At 42.2% G+C, this 12900-nt stretch overlaps 1 protein-coding gene across 1 annotated transcript in view; it reads left to right on the top strand.

Annotated features, from left to right (window-relative positions):
* col4a1 (collagen, type IV, alpha 1) overlaps window positions 1–11512 on the top strand; it is a 37454-nt gene extending 25942 nt beyond the window's left edge. Inside the window, exons 25-52 of the mRNA XM_070837693.1 lie at window positions 95–286; window positions 747–915; window positions 1061–1153; window positions 1315–1419; window positions 1587–1684; window positions 2023–2173; window positions 2312–2425; window positions 2570–2737; window positions 3307–3396; window positions 3526–3678; window positions 3824–3922; window positions 4116–4205; window positions 4425–4564; window positions 5058–5184; window positions 5269–5349; window positions 5849–5947; window positions 6127–6177; window positions 6269–6454; window positions 6585–6718; window positions 6876–6948; window positions 7100–7171; window positions 7356–7484; window positions 7582–7680; window positions 7766–7978; window positions 8073–8250; window positions 8358–8472; window positions 9038–9210; window positions 9786–11512. Coding sequence (XP_070693794.1) covers window positions 95–286; window positions 747–915; window positions 1061–1153; window positions 1315–1419; window positions 1587–1684; window positions 2023–2173; window positions 2312–2425; window positions 2570–2737; window positions 3307–3396; window positions 3526–3678; window positions 3824–3922; window positions 4116–4205; window positions 4425–4564; window positions 5058–5184; window positions 5269–5349; window positions 5849–5947; window positions 6127–6177; window positions 6269–6454; window positions 6585–6718; window positions 6876–6948; window positions 7100–7171; window positions 7356–7484; window positions 7582–7680; window positions 7766–7978; window positions 8073–8250; window positions 8358–8472; window positions 9038–9210; window positions 9786–9867 — 3474 coding nt within the window. The 3' untranslated portion in view covers window positions 9868–11512. The remainder of the gene's footprint in view (window positions 1–94; window positions 287–746; window positions 916–1060; window positions 1154–1314; window positions 1420–1586; window positions 1685–2022; window positions 2174–2311; window positions 2426–2569; window positions 2738–3306; window positions 3397–3525; window positions 3679–3823; window positions 3923–4115; window positions 4206–4424; window positions 4565–5057; window positions 5185–5268; window positions 5350–5848; window positions 5948–6126; window positions 6178–6268; window positions 6455–6584; window positions 6719–6875; window positions 6949–7099; window positions 7172–7355; window positions 7485–7581; window positions 7681–7765; window positions 7979–8072; window positions 8251–8357; window positions 8473–9037; window positions 9211–9785) is intronic.
* The last annotated feature ends 1388 nt before the right edge of the window (window positions 11513–12900 follow it).

Here is a 12900-nt window from a genome sequence, read left to right as displayed (position 1 = left end):
CTGATTTCTTTGAGGAAAATGGAAGAGAAAAATAGCAGAATATGTCATTGATATTTTCTTCAGTAGACAATACATTTTCTTGACCTGTGCGCAGGGTTCACAAGGCTCTCCTGGTCTGATGGGAGCTCCCGGTGCTATTGGTGAGCCAGGGGACATTTTCATAGCTCCTGGTCTGAAGGGGGACAAAGGTCAGCCTGGTGTTCCTGGCTTACCGGGGCACACAGGGTTGGATGGACGGCCAGGGAGAGATGGCCTACCAGGTGTACCTGGTCTCAAGGGAGAACCTGTAAGTGGGTGTGATTTGTGTGATGATCATGACAACATGAGCTGAACTAGTAGTACAAATGGTTGAACTGCCTGTCAAGTGATTGTTAAAATGAAACAAATCACAAACCCTTTCCTGCATGTCAGAAATTAATTTTCACTTGAAGTATTGATTATATTAACAGTGGAAAAATAATACTACATGTCATGTGAAAGGGTTTGCTTGCCCTAAAAATGCTAAAGTTGCTCCATGTCTGTTCGATATGTAACCTAGCAACGAAAATGTTTGTTGTGTCAACTTTATAAGGGAATCATACGTCATTGTTATTGCACTTTCCCAAAGTTGCTAAAAAATCAATAATTATTGGTTTAAAAAGTTTTTGCTGTAGCAAATGTATGCAGCTATTCTTGCATTCATTCTTGAGGATTCAGTTTCTTGAATTTATTGTAAACTACATCTCTTTCTCTAATTTTGCATTCAGGCCAAAGAGGGCATCAAGGGTGAGCGTGGGCCGGATGGGGACCCTGGTTATACTGGGCCTCCAGGAGAGAGGGGTCCACCCGGCTTGCCAGGCTTTGGTCGACCAGGAGAGCCTGGAGAGAAGGGCAGTCAGGGGAGACTGGGCAGTCCTGGAGTTCCTGGACAACCTGGTAGGCACTTGATCCACACAGAGAGACCCACGGATACTTTAAAAAGTTGCAACCATGTAATCGAAGAGAAGTCAAATCACAAAATACACATAATGCACACTTATTGAACATTCATTGATTGATAACATACACTTGCATCTAACAGGTGCAAAAGGTGAGCCAGGTACAGGTGTGAGCACTCCTGGACCTCAGGGAGTACCTGGCGTTCAAGGGGAACGCGGCCCACCTGGACTTCAAGGTGAGCAACACCATATTCAGCAAGTTCTCATTTATATTCCGCTACAAAAAATGCTGACATGTGAACTAGATCTTATCTTTGATCAATGAAATAACATTACTGTGAAGATACACATATGTGAAGACTGTCCTCCTCACCATGCAACATGTTGTTGGCTGCAGGTGACAGAGGCTTTACAGGAGACTCAGGGTTGCCAGGTTTCCCTGGACTAAAGGGTGAACATGGAGCCCCTGGAATTGGATTTCCAGGCCCAACTGGTCCTAAAGGTAAGTTACTCCATGTTGACCCCATTCCTCCTCTCCATGCATTTGTCACAGACATTCAGTGGATGCTTACAGATTCCTAAAGAAAAATATAAACATACTACACATAATACAGTGCACGTTCATGAACAGAACAAGACAGAACTTGAAATGTTATTCGATGTTTCTAGGAATCAGTGGAATCCCAGGAGCTCCAGGATTACCAGGAGAGCCTGGAAAAGCAGGACAGGATGGCTTGACCGGACAAGCTGGTTCACCTGGACAAAAAGTGTGTATTTCTGCAGTTGTATATCAATTATTAGATTAGTGTTAATATTAATGTAGATATATGCTGCCACACACTGTGGAGGTGACTCAAGATGGGATCCTAGTTTTGACACCCGAACATTAGTGTGCTGTGCAACTTCCCATAATAACATAATATGTATTTGAGAGGACTTGGTTTTGAATAATTAGAATATATAATTCAACAACCAGAACATTGTTATTTACAAAACTATTTTATTGACATGATAAACTGGGAGACCTGAACTTCATGTAAAATCACTGGTATCAGTTGCCACTATTACCAGAGTTGAGATGAAAGCTTATTTCTATAATTTGCAGGGTGAACCAGGAAAGGGTCTTCCAGGCCCAAAAGGTTCACAAGGTGTCCCAGGAATTACTGGCTTCCCGGGAGAGAGGGGAAACCCTGGACTAGCTGGTGTTCCTGGACAAGAGGGCCAGACCGGACCACCAGGGCCCCAGGGAGTTAAAGGTACTGCAAGACACTTACAGCAACACTGATGTGCAGCTTGGTTCAGTTTATTTCACAAAATATATTTGAAATCACCTCGGAGTTAAAAGGCCCATCTTTTGTACCACAACATTATTTTTCTTTGGTCTTCAAAATTAGGTGACATTGGACCTCCAGGACCTCCTGGGGTGGCTGGCTTAACAGGTCCTCCAGGAAAAGGCTCTCCTGGAGCTTCTGGACCACAAGGACCACCTGGAGAGCCTGGCCCATATGGTGAGCACAGACTCAGCATCCAAACATAGATCTTTTTCACAAATACATTTTAAATAGACACTTGAGAAGACATTGTCAATTGATGTTGTGGAAATCACTTTAGATACATTTGTATGTGTGCATTAATGATGAATGAATGAACAGGTAGGGAAGGAGTGAAGGGAGAAAAGGGCTACCCAGGCCCTCCTGGTCTGGACATGCCAGGCCCTAAGGGAGATAAGGGAGCCCCTGGGTTCCCAGGATCCCAAGGTTCAAAAGGACTGCCAGGGCCACAAGGCTTACCAGGCAGGGACGGACTGATTGGAGACCCAGGTGAGACTCACACATTCACAAGAAAAACAAAAAAGAACCTGATGACTTTTTCACCAATGTGAGGTTGTTCACTGTCTTAGTCCCTAATGAAATCACCAGAATGTACATTTCAGCAGCATCCATTCTGTAAAACAATGTTGTAAAGTCATCTTAGCCATTTTGTAGCTCTGAGTTTCTATTTTACCCTATGAGGTAATTTCATTGCATCCACTGTGCCATTTGTTCATTCAGTGTTAAAGTCTTGTCAATGAAACTGAACACTTCCTGTACACGTTTCACATTAAAAGCCTCTCAGGTGAGGAAGGGATCATGCAGGAAGTGTAGCGTTTCTTTGGTAGTACTTACATTTTGAATGAAAGAACCACGAAGCGGGAATGTGGAAGGGAATTGATTATAATTGTGAATGAGTGTTTCTGTCAAAAAGAGTGTAATGTAAGTCTGTTCTAAAAATCTTCAATGCTGTTGCTGTTATGGCTAAATGGATGTAATTTTTTCTCGTTAGTCATAGTAATCTCACTGTGTGTGTGTGTGTGTGTCTGTGTGTCTGTGTGTGTGTGACTGTTTTCCAGGTTTTAAAGGTGAAATGGGGGTCATAGGGACACCTGGGGTACCAGGATTTCCTGGACCTCCTGGTCTACCTGGATCTCCTGGTCTGAGAGGTGAGGAAGATTAGATTCCTTTAGTCTCACTCATATTATACAAACAGTATATGCTTTTCAGTTTGTTTCTTTTTTTTGTTAAATTAATCACCAGCAATAATAATTTCTCTTTCCTACCATCCCTCTTAGGTGATCCTGGTATTACTGGACCAAGGGGTAATACTGGAGAGTCTGGATTGAAAGGAGAAAGGGGAGAACCAGGTCTTCAGGGGCCTCCTGGGAACATGACCGATGTTGACATGGAGCATATGAAGGGAGAGAAGGGTGAACTCGGAGACATAGGTATAGACCATTATACTGGTTTTTGACCAGTAAAGGTATATGTATCACATAAAGAGTTCCTACAAACAGGCCCAGGTCCATTGGTAATACTGTATAATGACCAGTAGTTTAAGAAATATCTCAGTACCACTCACAATTCCATCAGGTACCCCAGGGATCACTGGACAGAAAGGCTATCGTGGACTTCCTGGAGACCCTGGATTGCCAGGAAAAGATGGAGAGCATGGATTACCGGGACAGCCAGGTGACAATCTGACCACCCCAACAGCACTCTAAAATATGTACATTTCTAATAGGATATGTAAACCTAGATCAGACTGTAGACTTCATGAGGTATCCATCTTCATGTGGTAAATTCTCTGTGCTTCATCAACCAAGTGAAAATAGAAGGAAAATGAAATGGATATTTATTTTTCAATGCTACTTGTGTATGTCAGGTGACAAGGGAGACCCTGGTTTTCCTGGAGAGCCTGGCAGTATGGGACCACCTGGAAATAAAGGCAGTGTAGGAGAGATGGGAATACCAGGTAAGAATATGCAAATAAAATGCACAAAATGTGCATCATGGAAATGCCCGTCTGTTTGTGTGTGTGTGTATATCTGTGTATGTGCAAATATGTATTATATGTATTTCAAATATGACATTTACTTCTATAAAGACAGAAGTGTAAACTGCTGGATTGACAATATCTCAAATGCAACTCTTGTAATATCTGCATTCTGTCTGCCTGTGTGTGTCTGTGCAGGTCCAGTTGGTCCAAAGGGTACTAAAGGAGATATTGGTACACCAGGACATCATGGATTCAGAGGTGTAGATGGTCAGAAAGGAGACACGGGAGCAGCCGGTGACCCAGGCATTGGCATCCCAGGATCTCCTGGAGAAAAGGTAAACCACTATCTATAACCACAATGTTTTATTACACTAGTCCTATGAACATAGACACACATTTCTACTGTTGGTCTGTAAGCTTGACTGTGCACTGCTTTCTGTGCACTAATGGCTATTGGTACACTTGGCTTGGATGGCCATGAAACTCCCCAATTAAATTTTCAGTACAAAGGTTAAAACTCTATCTTGAGTGTCCAGACAGTTCCCCTTTCATTTTGCCTCACTGTACTGTTTGTGTGTGAATGTGATGAGGTCCGCAGTCTCTCTTTCTCTCTGTCTCTCTCAGGATCGTGTGTTGCCAAAGCACAAACACAAAGAAAGACAATGTGAATGAATGAAATCAACAAAAATGTGAACACCAACACAAGTCATTAGAGATTATTGTTATTGTTGAAAATCAATAAAATTCATAAAACAGTACAAATAACAATAATAATAATCAGTACATTCTCTTTACGTAGCATTCTTCTCCGATTGTCTGCTCTCGCAGGGTCAGACAGGCCAGCCAGGATTCCCAGGAGAACCAGGAGAGAAGGGTCATAGGGGTCACGAAGGCATGCCTGGCAAGCCGGGACTGCCAGGATTCAAGGGAGAAAAAGGAAACATCGGCTATACAGGTCAGATTTCAGTATGTTTTCTTGACTTCATCCCATGTATCTAGATATTCCATGAGGGTTCTTATTGTGGTGTGGCTCGTACAGGTCAGTCAGGTAGACCAGGCGAGAAGGGTACCCCCGGGCTCCCAGGGTCTGCAGGAGAGCCTGGACAAGAAGGTCGGCCTGGTAAGTAATACGATTATTTTAATCACCTGGCAGACAAACACTCGCATATTAATCACAGCAATTATTTAATTTATTTGTTCAAGGTTTGACATCATTTACTTCACAAAGACGGCCTTAATCTTGTGAGGTCAGTTTTTGTTAAAATAATTTAAAATAATTCGTTTTTTTTAAAAATCCACTGAAAACTGAATGAGCCGTGCAACTGGAAAACAAAACTAATCAGAGAGCTTATGAGGGAAGTGAAGACAATTCAACGGGACTCATCACTTCTCAAAGCTTCCAAATTGTGAATAAATTAAGAAACTGGCAAGATGTGTTCTTCCACAGAGATCAATGACGGCTCAAGGAATGGTGCATTCATCAAACCAGATGCAGAAGAGATTCATGTCCCAAGCAGCTGCCTATTTAGTCTTGCCACAAAAAATGAGTGAAGTGAGAGTTGTGCCTCCACCAGCCTAATAAACAGTAACAAACAGTGCGCAAACTTCTTCTCTTCCAGGTGAGGCTGGTTTGCAGGGACCTCCTGGTCCTTCTGGAGAGAAGGGAGAGGCTGGAGTAGATGGCATCCCTGGATCCTCAGGGGAGAAAGGAGACTCAGGTTAGTGTCCGAGGAGTTAGCAGGAGACCACACTACAAGAATTCAGAGCGTTTCAGCCTGATATGTCCCACAGGATCACTCTGGTTCTTTAAATTAACCTTCACCCAAACCCTCTCAACCACAGCACATTTAATCATTCAATCATCATGTAGTAATGTCTTCTACTTTTTATCTGTCAGGTTTCCCTGGCCAAAGTTTCAGTGGACCACCTGGAGAGCATGGCAGCAAAGGTCAGAGCCCCTTCATCGTTAATTCATAAAATCCCTCACTAACTACAGCCAAACACAGTGTCATCGTGTGCCCTACCCTTTCCCTCTCCAGGTGACAAAGGTAGTCCTGGCTTCCCTGGCACTCCAGGTCATCCAGGTGTCCCTGGTATCACTGGCGACAAGGGACTCCCAGGTGCACAGGGAATCCAGGGTGAGCCAGGAGAGAGGGGGCTCTCAGGTATCTCTCTGGAGGGTCCTAAGGGAGAGAGGGGAGAAACAGGACAAGCTGGACAAACAGGTATGCCATATACATGACATGACTTGTTGCCTGTTGATACATTTATGCAGTACAGATCCACTGTGAAAAGGGTTTTGAATAAAATTCAGAATGTGTTGTATTATGTGTTCCTCTTGTCTTTATGAAACAGGGACCCCAGGAGGACCAGGACTCCCTGGTGTGCCAGGCAATGACGGCCAAAAGGGAGACAAAGGAGACCAGGGTAGACCTGGTTTCCAGGGCGAGTCGGGACATAAGGGTGACCGCGGAGGTCCTGGACTTCCTGTACGTCATGAAGCTATTTTCCATGACATAAGCTTTTTTTTTACAGTTCATGTTATACACTCTGAGGAGAAATAGCTTATGCATGTCCGTGCTCTTTCAATGCAACAAAACAGTTATTTTGTCTCACTGATTTTTGTTTAATGTGTGTGTATTACAGGGACAATCTGGCCTTCCAGGTATCGATGGACAGAAGGGAGAGAGGGGATTGCAGGGTGTCCCTGGTTTCCCAGGTGAGTATGTACAGTATGATAGTCTATGACTGTGTGCGTGTATTCATGTGTAAAAGACAGCACATTTTTTATGCCAATTTGAGAAGAAAGATGTTGATTTTTGTTCAGATAATTGACATTAAAATACACAATTTTTGAATACAATCTCTAGGTCCGAAGGGTGATTTTGGGGACATTGGATTCAAAGGAGAATTGGGAGACAGAGGATTCCCAGGAGAAAAGGGTAAAAAAGGGGAAAACCCTCAGTTTGTTAATATTCAAAACTATATCCACCTCACTTACTAGAATCATTACAGTATAAAATCTGCTTACTTGTGTCTGGTAATCTTAAAACTTGACCTTAATAAAGCTGCTTAAATTGAAAATAAGAGCTGGAAAATGTCTTCTAAAGTTACTCTATATTGCAGGTATTGACGGTCCCCCTGGTCCCCCTGGCCCCCACACCTTCATCAAAGGAGACATTGGTTATCCAGGAACTCAAGGCTTACAGGGACCCCAGGGCCCTCCTGGGCTTCCTGGACAGAAGGGACACCAAGGTGATGTTTTGTGCTCCATTGTGTAATCCCTTGTGATCCAACTATTGTTCACATCAATTTTTCTAATTGCTTTATCATTTTTGTTATGAAATCTCAGGTCTGACAGGTATTTCAGGGCCAAAAGGTGAAGATGGCCTTCCTGGGTATCACGGTCAGGCTGGAGCCAAAGGAGAGCCTGGTCTGCAGGGGCCACAGGGTGAGAGGCTCACAGGGATGAAAGGTGTGGCTGAGAGCTGGTGTGTCGTCGCTGTCATAACTTATTAATTGCTCTGTGTCTTTAGGACCCAGAGGACACCCTGGCCCCCAGGGACCTGATGGTGTTGCCGGTCAACTGGGTCCACCTGGCCCCTCCTCCATGGATCACGGGTTCTTGGTAACCCGTCACAGCCAAACGGTGGAGGTTCCTCTCTGTCCTGAGGGAACCTCGCTCATATATGATGGCTACTCCTTGCTCTACGTACAAGGCAATGAACGCTCTCATGGACAGGACTTAGGTGAGAAATGCAATATGAGAAAGAAAGAAAGAAAGAACGCACAAAGGTGATGATTTATGGGAAGAGTTACAGGTCTCCTCGATCTGTGTTTTAGGTACGGCAGGCAGCTGTCTAAGGAAGTTCAGCCCCATGCCCTTCCTGTTCTGCAACATCAACAATGTGTGCAACTTTGCCTCCCGTAACGACTACTCCTACTGGCTCACCTCCCCAGAGCCCATGCCCATGAGCATGGCACCCATCACGGGGGAAAGCATCAAAAGCTTCATCAGCAGGTACGTCAGCATTTCTATCCCTGCTGCTCTGTTTTAGGTGTATATGATACTCATTTGACACTCGCGTACTGTGCTCCTCTCATGTGTTTGTATGTGTGTGTGTACAGGTGTGCTGTGTGTGAAGCCCCAGCCATGGTGATAGCAATTCACAGTCAGACCATCATGATCCCACCGTGCCCTCACGGCTGGGACTCTCTCTGGATTGGCTACTCCTTTGTCATGGTAAGAAAAAGAGGCAAAGACACAGTCAGCCCCGCAAACATTCAACTTTTCTGTTTAGCTGCATTTTGATCTATTTTTTAAATCCAGGAAGGAGATCAAGGAGAATTGCTCGTACATATTATGATAACATTTTGTTGGTTTGTCAGAGATCGTTTTCTTTACTGATATTTTTCTGTGCTACATTAAAATGAACGGCAGATGGAGAGCAGTTAATGTGACTATACCACGTAAGCAAATCCTGAAAGACTTAATTACATCATGCTGTGCAGTAAATACAAGTCTCCCTCTTACAACATCATCCCTACCAATGTGCAAGAAAGAATAGAAACAAACATAATGTACAGATGTGAATTTTCTTTGAACATCTACAGTTTTATCTTAAATCTACACGAGTATGCACGTATACATCTACAGATTTACAGTGTATGTGAAAGAAAACCCCCCAATGTAAATATTTTTTACATGAGCACCAGCACTTGTTCATTTGAAAAATCAAACAGTAGCTCTCTTGAAAACAGGCTTCATTTTAATTAATGAGCTGCTTTCATTGTGTGTGCTTACGTAGCACACTAGTGCTGGTGCCGAGGGCTCAGGCCAGGCTCTGGCCTCTCCCGGTTCCTGCCTGGAGGAATTCCGCAGTGCTCCATTCATCGAGTGCCATGGTCGTGGAACCTGCAACTACTACGCCAACTCCTACAGCTTTTGGCTTGCCACCATTGAAGACAATGAGATGTTTAGGTAAGACAGAAACACTCACGCTCAGACATTGCATTTCTTGATTCCCCTGTTTTGCATTAAAGGGTAACTTAACACAGCTAAAGGCTGGTTACCATAACCCTAGCTTTTCACCTTTCACCAATCGTTTTTTTGTCATTATCACATTTCCTTTAGATTTACATTATGAGCTTATAGATAGATAGATAGATAGATAGATAGATAGATAGATAGATAGATAGATAGATAGATAGATAGATAGATAGATAGATAGATAGAAATACTTTATTGATCCCCAAGGCGAAATTCTGGTGCTACAGCAGCAAAAGAGCAAAAGCAAGTAAAAGTGACCACCACCATGAATACAACAATAAATAAGCAGATAATAAATAAATAAAGATAAATTGATAAAATTATTAAAACCAAAGTGCAAGTTAAATAAAATAAAAACTATAGTGCACGTTAAAGAACAGAAATATATATTTGTTAAATAGCAGAGAATGCTGAAAGCTCTCTGGCAGCCAGAGTTGACTTGTTAAAAAGTGTGAGCTTGGTAATATAGGTAGACTTCTGATGTATTTCTCTTTACGTCTTTCCAGGAAACCTGCCCCAACAACGCTAAAAGCAGGCAATCTCCGAACACACATAAGCCGCTGTCAGGTGTGCATGAAGAGGACATAAACCATAACACCAGACTCCCCCCTCCTAACCTGCGAGCAATACCACGTGCGCTGACATCCTCAACTTGCCTTTAGATCCTGTTTTCAAAGGATGGTGCTATTTCCCTGCATGTGTGAGAGGGACAAAGATGTGGTTTGAAGAACAACCAGAGATTGAACATTACAAACCAAAACACAGAAACCAAGCTGCCTTTTGCTCCGTGCAGAACCCTTAACTTCCATGATCACAACATGTCCATAAAGAATGGCACCCAGTTTACCACTGCACTGAGTACATGCCCCCTAAACTGGTAAACCGGTGCTCATTTTGAAATTGTTGTTTGTGTAAGTCAGGTGCTATTCAACTGTACTTATCTGCCTTAGTCCATCTGCCTTGTTTTTCCTTTTTATTTCTTTTCCCTTCCAGTGCCACAGCGTTCAAAGGTATAGCCACATATTATTATAGATTTTCACACCTTTTAACTTGTTTAAACATACTAATGTAAAGGATGGGACTTACCACTGGTTACAGACACTTGTCATTTGCTAAATCACCATAATGTTGCTGTCACAGATATATAACAGATGTCACTCTGTTGTAAATATAATGCATTCCTGCCTAACATAGTTCAGCATACTCTCCTCAGGTTATTATTGAATTACTTTGTGTGTTAAGTCCATTTTTATTTATATGATTTATGCAAATATGTCGGACTTGAGTGTATCTGAGAATCTTTTGATCCAAAAAAGTGTTTCAACATCTGGCAATCAGCGCCTTAGTAACATACAAAACAGCACTGAAATAGCATTGACAGGTGTGTGTGTGTGTATATGTATGAAAGTAAGTGTACATATATGAATGAATTTGAGCTGCTTGGAGGTAGTGTGTGTTTTGTGAAGTCTGCATATGTATTGTTGCCCAACCCTGTGGTTGACATAATGCAAAACAAATGCACAATAGGAAATAGACAAAAAAAAAAAATCACCTTTCCTATACTTTTACTGTGTCAGAACATTATGTGTAACAGCTGTGTGTTAAATGATTTACTCATTTCACATTATGTGAACCAAATGTTTCTGATCCCAAAAAAATGCACATGTATATATACTTACATTTATTTTCCCCGTTGATTTGATGAAAAAGTCATTTGTCATTAAGAGTGAAGGATCATCACATTGTTGTTGTACATCAGAGTCATCAAAGAGTCAAACAGACATATGAGGAGAACCGTGTCTTTGTCTATGCAAGTTGAGGTGCTTTAAAAGGGTCTTAGCGTAGATATGTGATCCATTTATTCTCGACTATAAAGTATTTTGAGATAACTTCAGCCTTCAGGTCAGTAGGAGGAAAGCCTCCTGGACCACAAAGAGTCTCTGTTTCCCTTTCTGTTCTATTGAAAGTTGTAAATCTTTCTACTGTTAAAGTTACAGCAGTTACTCTACACTGACCTAAACCTGTCTTTGTTCCTGTGTGTGCCTGGTTGTGATAAAGTGCTTCATTAAGTATATATAGTACTAGCAGTGTTTGCCATCATAAAACAGACTTGATTACAATGGGAATAATCTTAACTAATTAACAAAGAGAACATACATTCAAGTGACATGTCTTATTTTCCAGATCCCATACTGTGTATTTCCCGCAATAAAGTGATTTGTAGAATATTCTTCTTAATTTATGATAGGTGTTATTTTTTCTGTTGGTTTGTGGGTTTGAAATGTTTTCAAATGTTTCCAATTTCTAACACAATTCTTTAAAAAGGACACAAGAGGGCAGCACCAGCACACTTTGTAGGCAAGTTGCTGATGATCCATGATGTGAAAGCTCTCCATTCCAGTGGTTTTTATTTTCACTGCCACTGGCCTCTATTCCAACAAGAGGCAGCAAAAGCTGACCTCAAATCTATCTTGAACCCTAATTTAAGTGCAGCCTCTGCACCAACACTTCCACAGTGCGATGCAGCCAATACCTCAGCACTTCTGCTGGGACTGTGGCCAACAAACCCGTTCACCCCATGAAAACACAAACAGATCGATACGCTCTGCAGAGAACCAGATAACCCCTCCTTTCATCTCCACTCTCGTCTTTCATCTATTACCAGAATCATGTCCCTTGTTTCCTCTCTTGTCACCAGACAGACAAACAGAGGCCTTGACCCTCGGCTATCTTCATATACGTGTCTAACAAGGCCTTGACCTCTGACCGGTGAATGCTAGGTCACTTATGTGGGAGTCACACTGGAAGGCCATACAACACCAAAAGGCCAAACGATCAACTGACAGGTACAACTGAGAGCCATGGTTTAATGACTGCGATCAAGACCATTTGCTGCAGGCTGGGATGTCTGCAGTTACAGCAAGGCTACATTCACAAACAACAGCCTCAAAACAGTTCCTATATATAAAGGGTTACCTGTAACAAAGGTGGTAGATGACAAATACTTCAAAACCCTAATAAGAATTTGTTTTGTATCATTACATTATTTTTTTGTCAAGTGATGAGAAATCCCTTTCAAACTATAGTATGTAACATCATAAAATCATCAATGCTATAACTGATCCTTTTTGGAAAAGTAGGCCTAATAAATCTGATCATACAAAAAAATGACCAAACTCACCTTGAGAACTTAATCACATTTATTTTTAAAGGAGATATGTTATGCTAATTGTATTAATTAAGCATCCTACTATAATATTTTTACATACTGTAGTGTTAAAAAAAAAACACATTACTTTTCACATACTGCACTTTTTGGCCTGTTGCGAAAAGCTCCATTATAGCTCTTGTCTCTTTAAGGCATCCCCTCCTAAATCCGCTGCTCTGATTGGTCAGCTCCCACAAGCTTGAGCAGGCACCGCCCACCAGTCGCATTATTTCTGTCATGTCTGCGACAAGGAGCGGCATTAGGCGAACAGCATGCTAACGTGCCAAATAAACAGCATAACAACATAAAGCTTCCAGAGGTCAGGTCATGGACAGCAGATCAATACACTCTTGAGCTTGTACCAGCCGCCCTTAACAAAGTAGTACCAAGTAACTGTTGTGCTGTTTTTTTTC

The sequence above is a fragment of the Pempheris klunzingeri genome, chromosome 10 (assembly GCF_042242105.1).
Source record: "Pempheris klunzingeri isolate RE-2024b chromosome 10, fPemKlu1.hap1, whole genome shotgun sequence".
Classification (NCBI taxonomy): domain Eukaryota; kingdom Metazoa; phylum Chordata; class Actinopteri; order Acropomatiformes; family Pempheridae; genus Pempheris; species Pempheris klunzingeri.
This window is presented reverse-complemented; position numbering and strand designations above follow the sequence as displayed.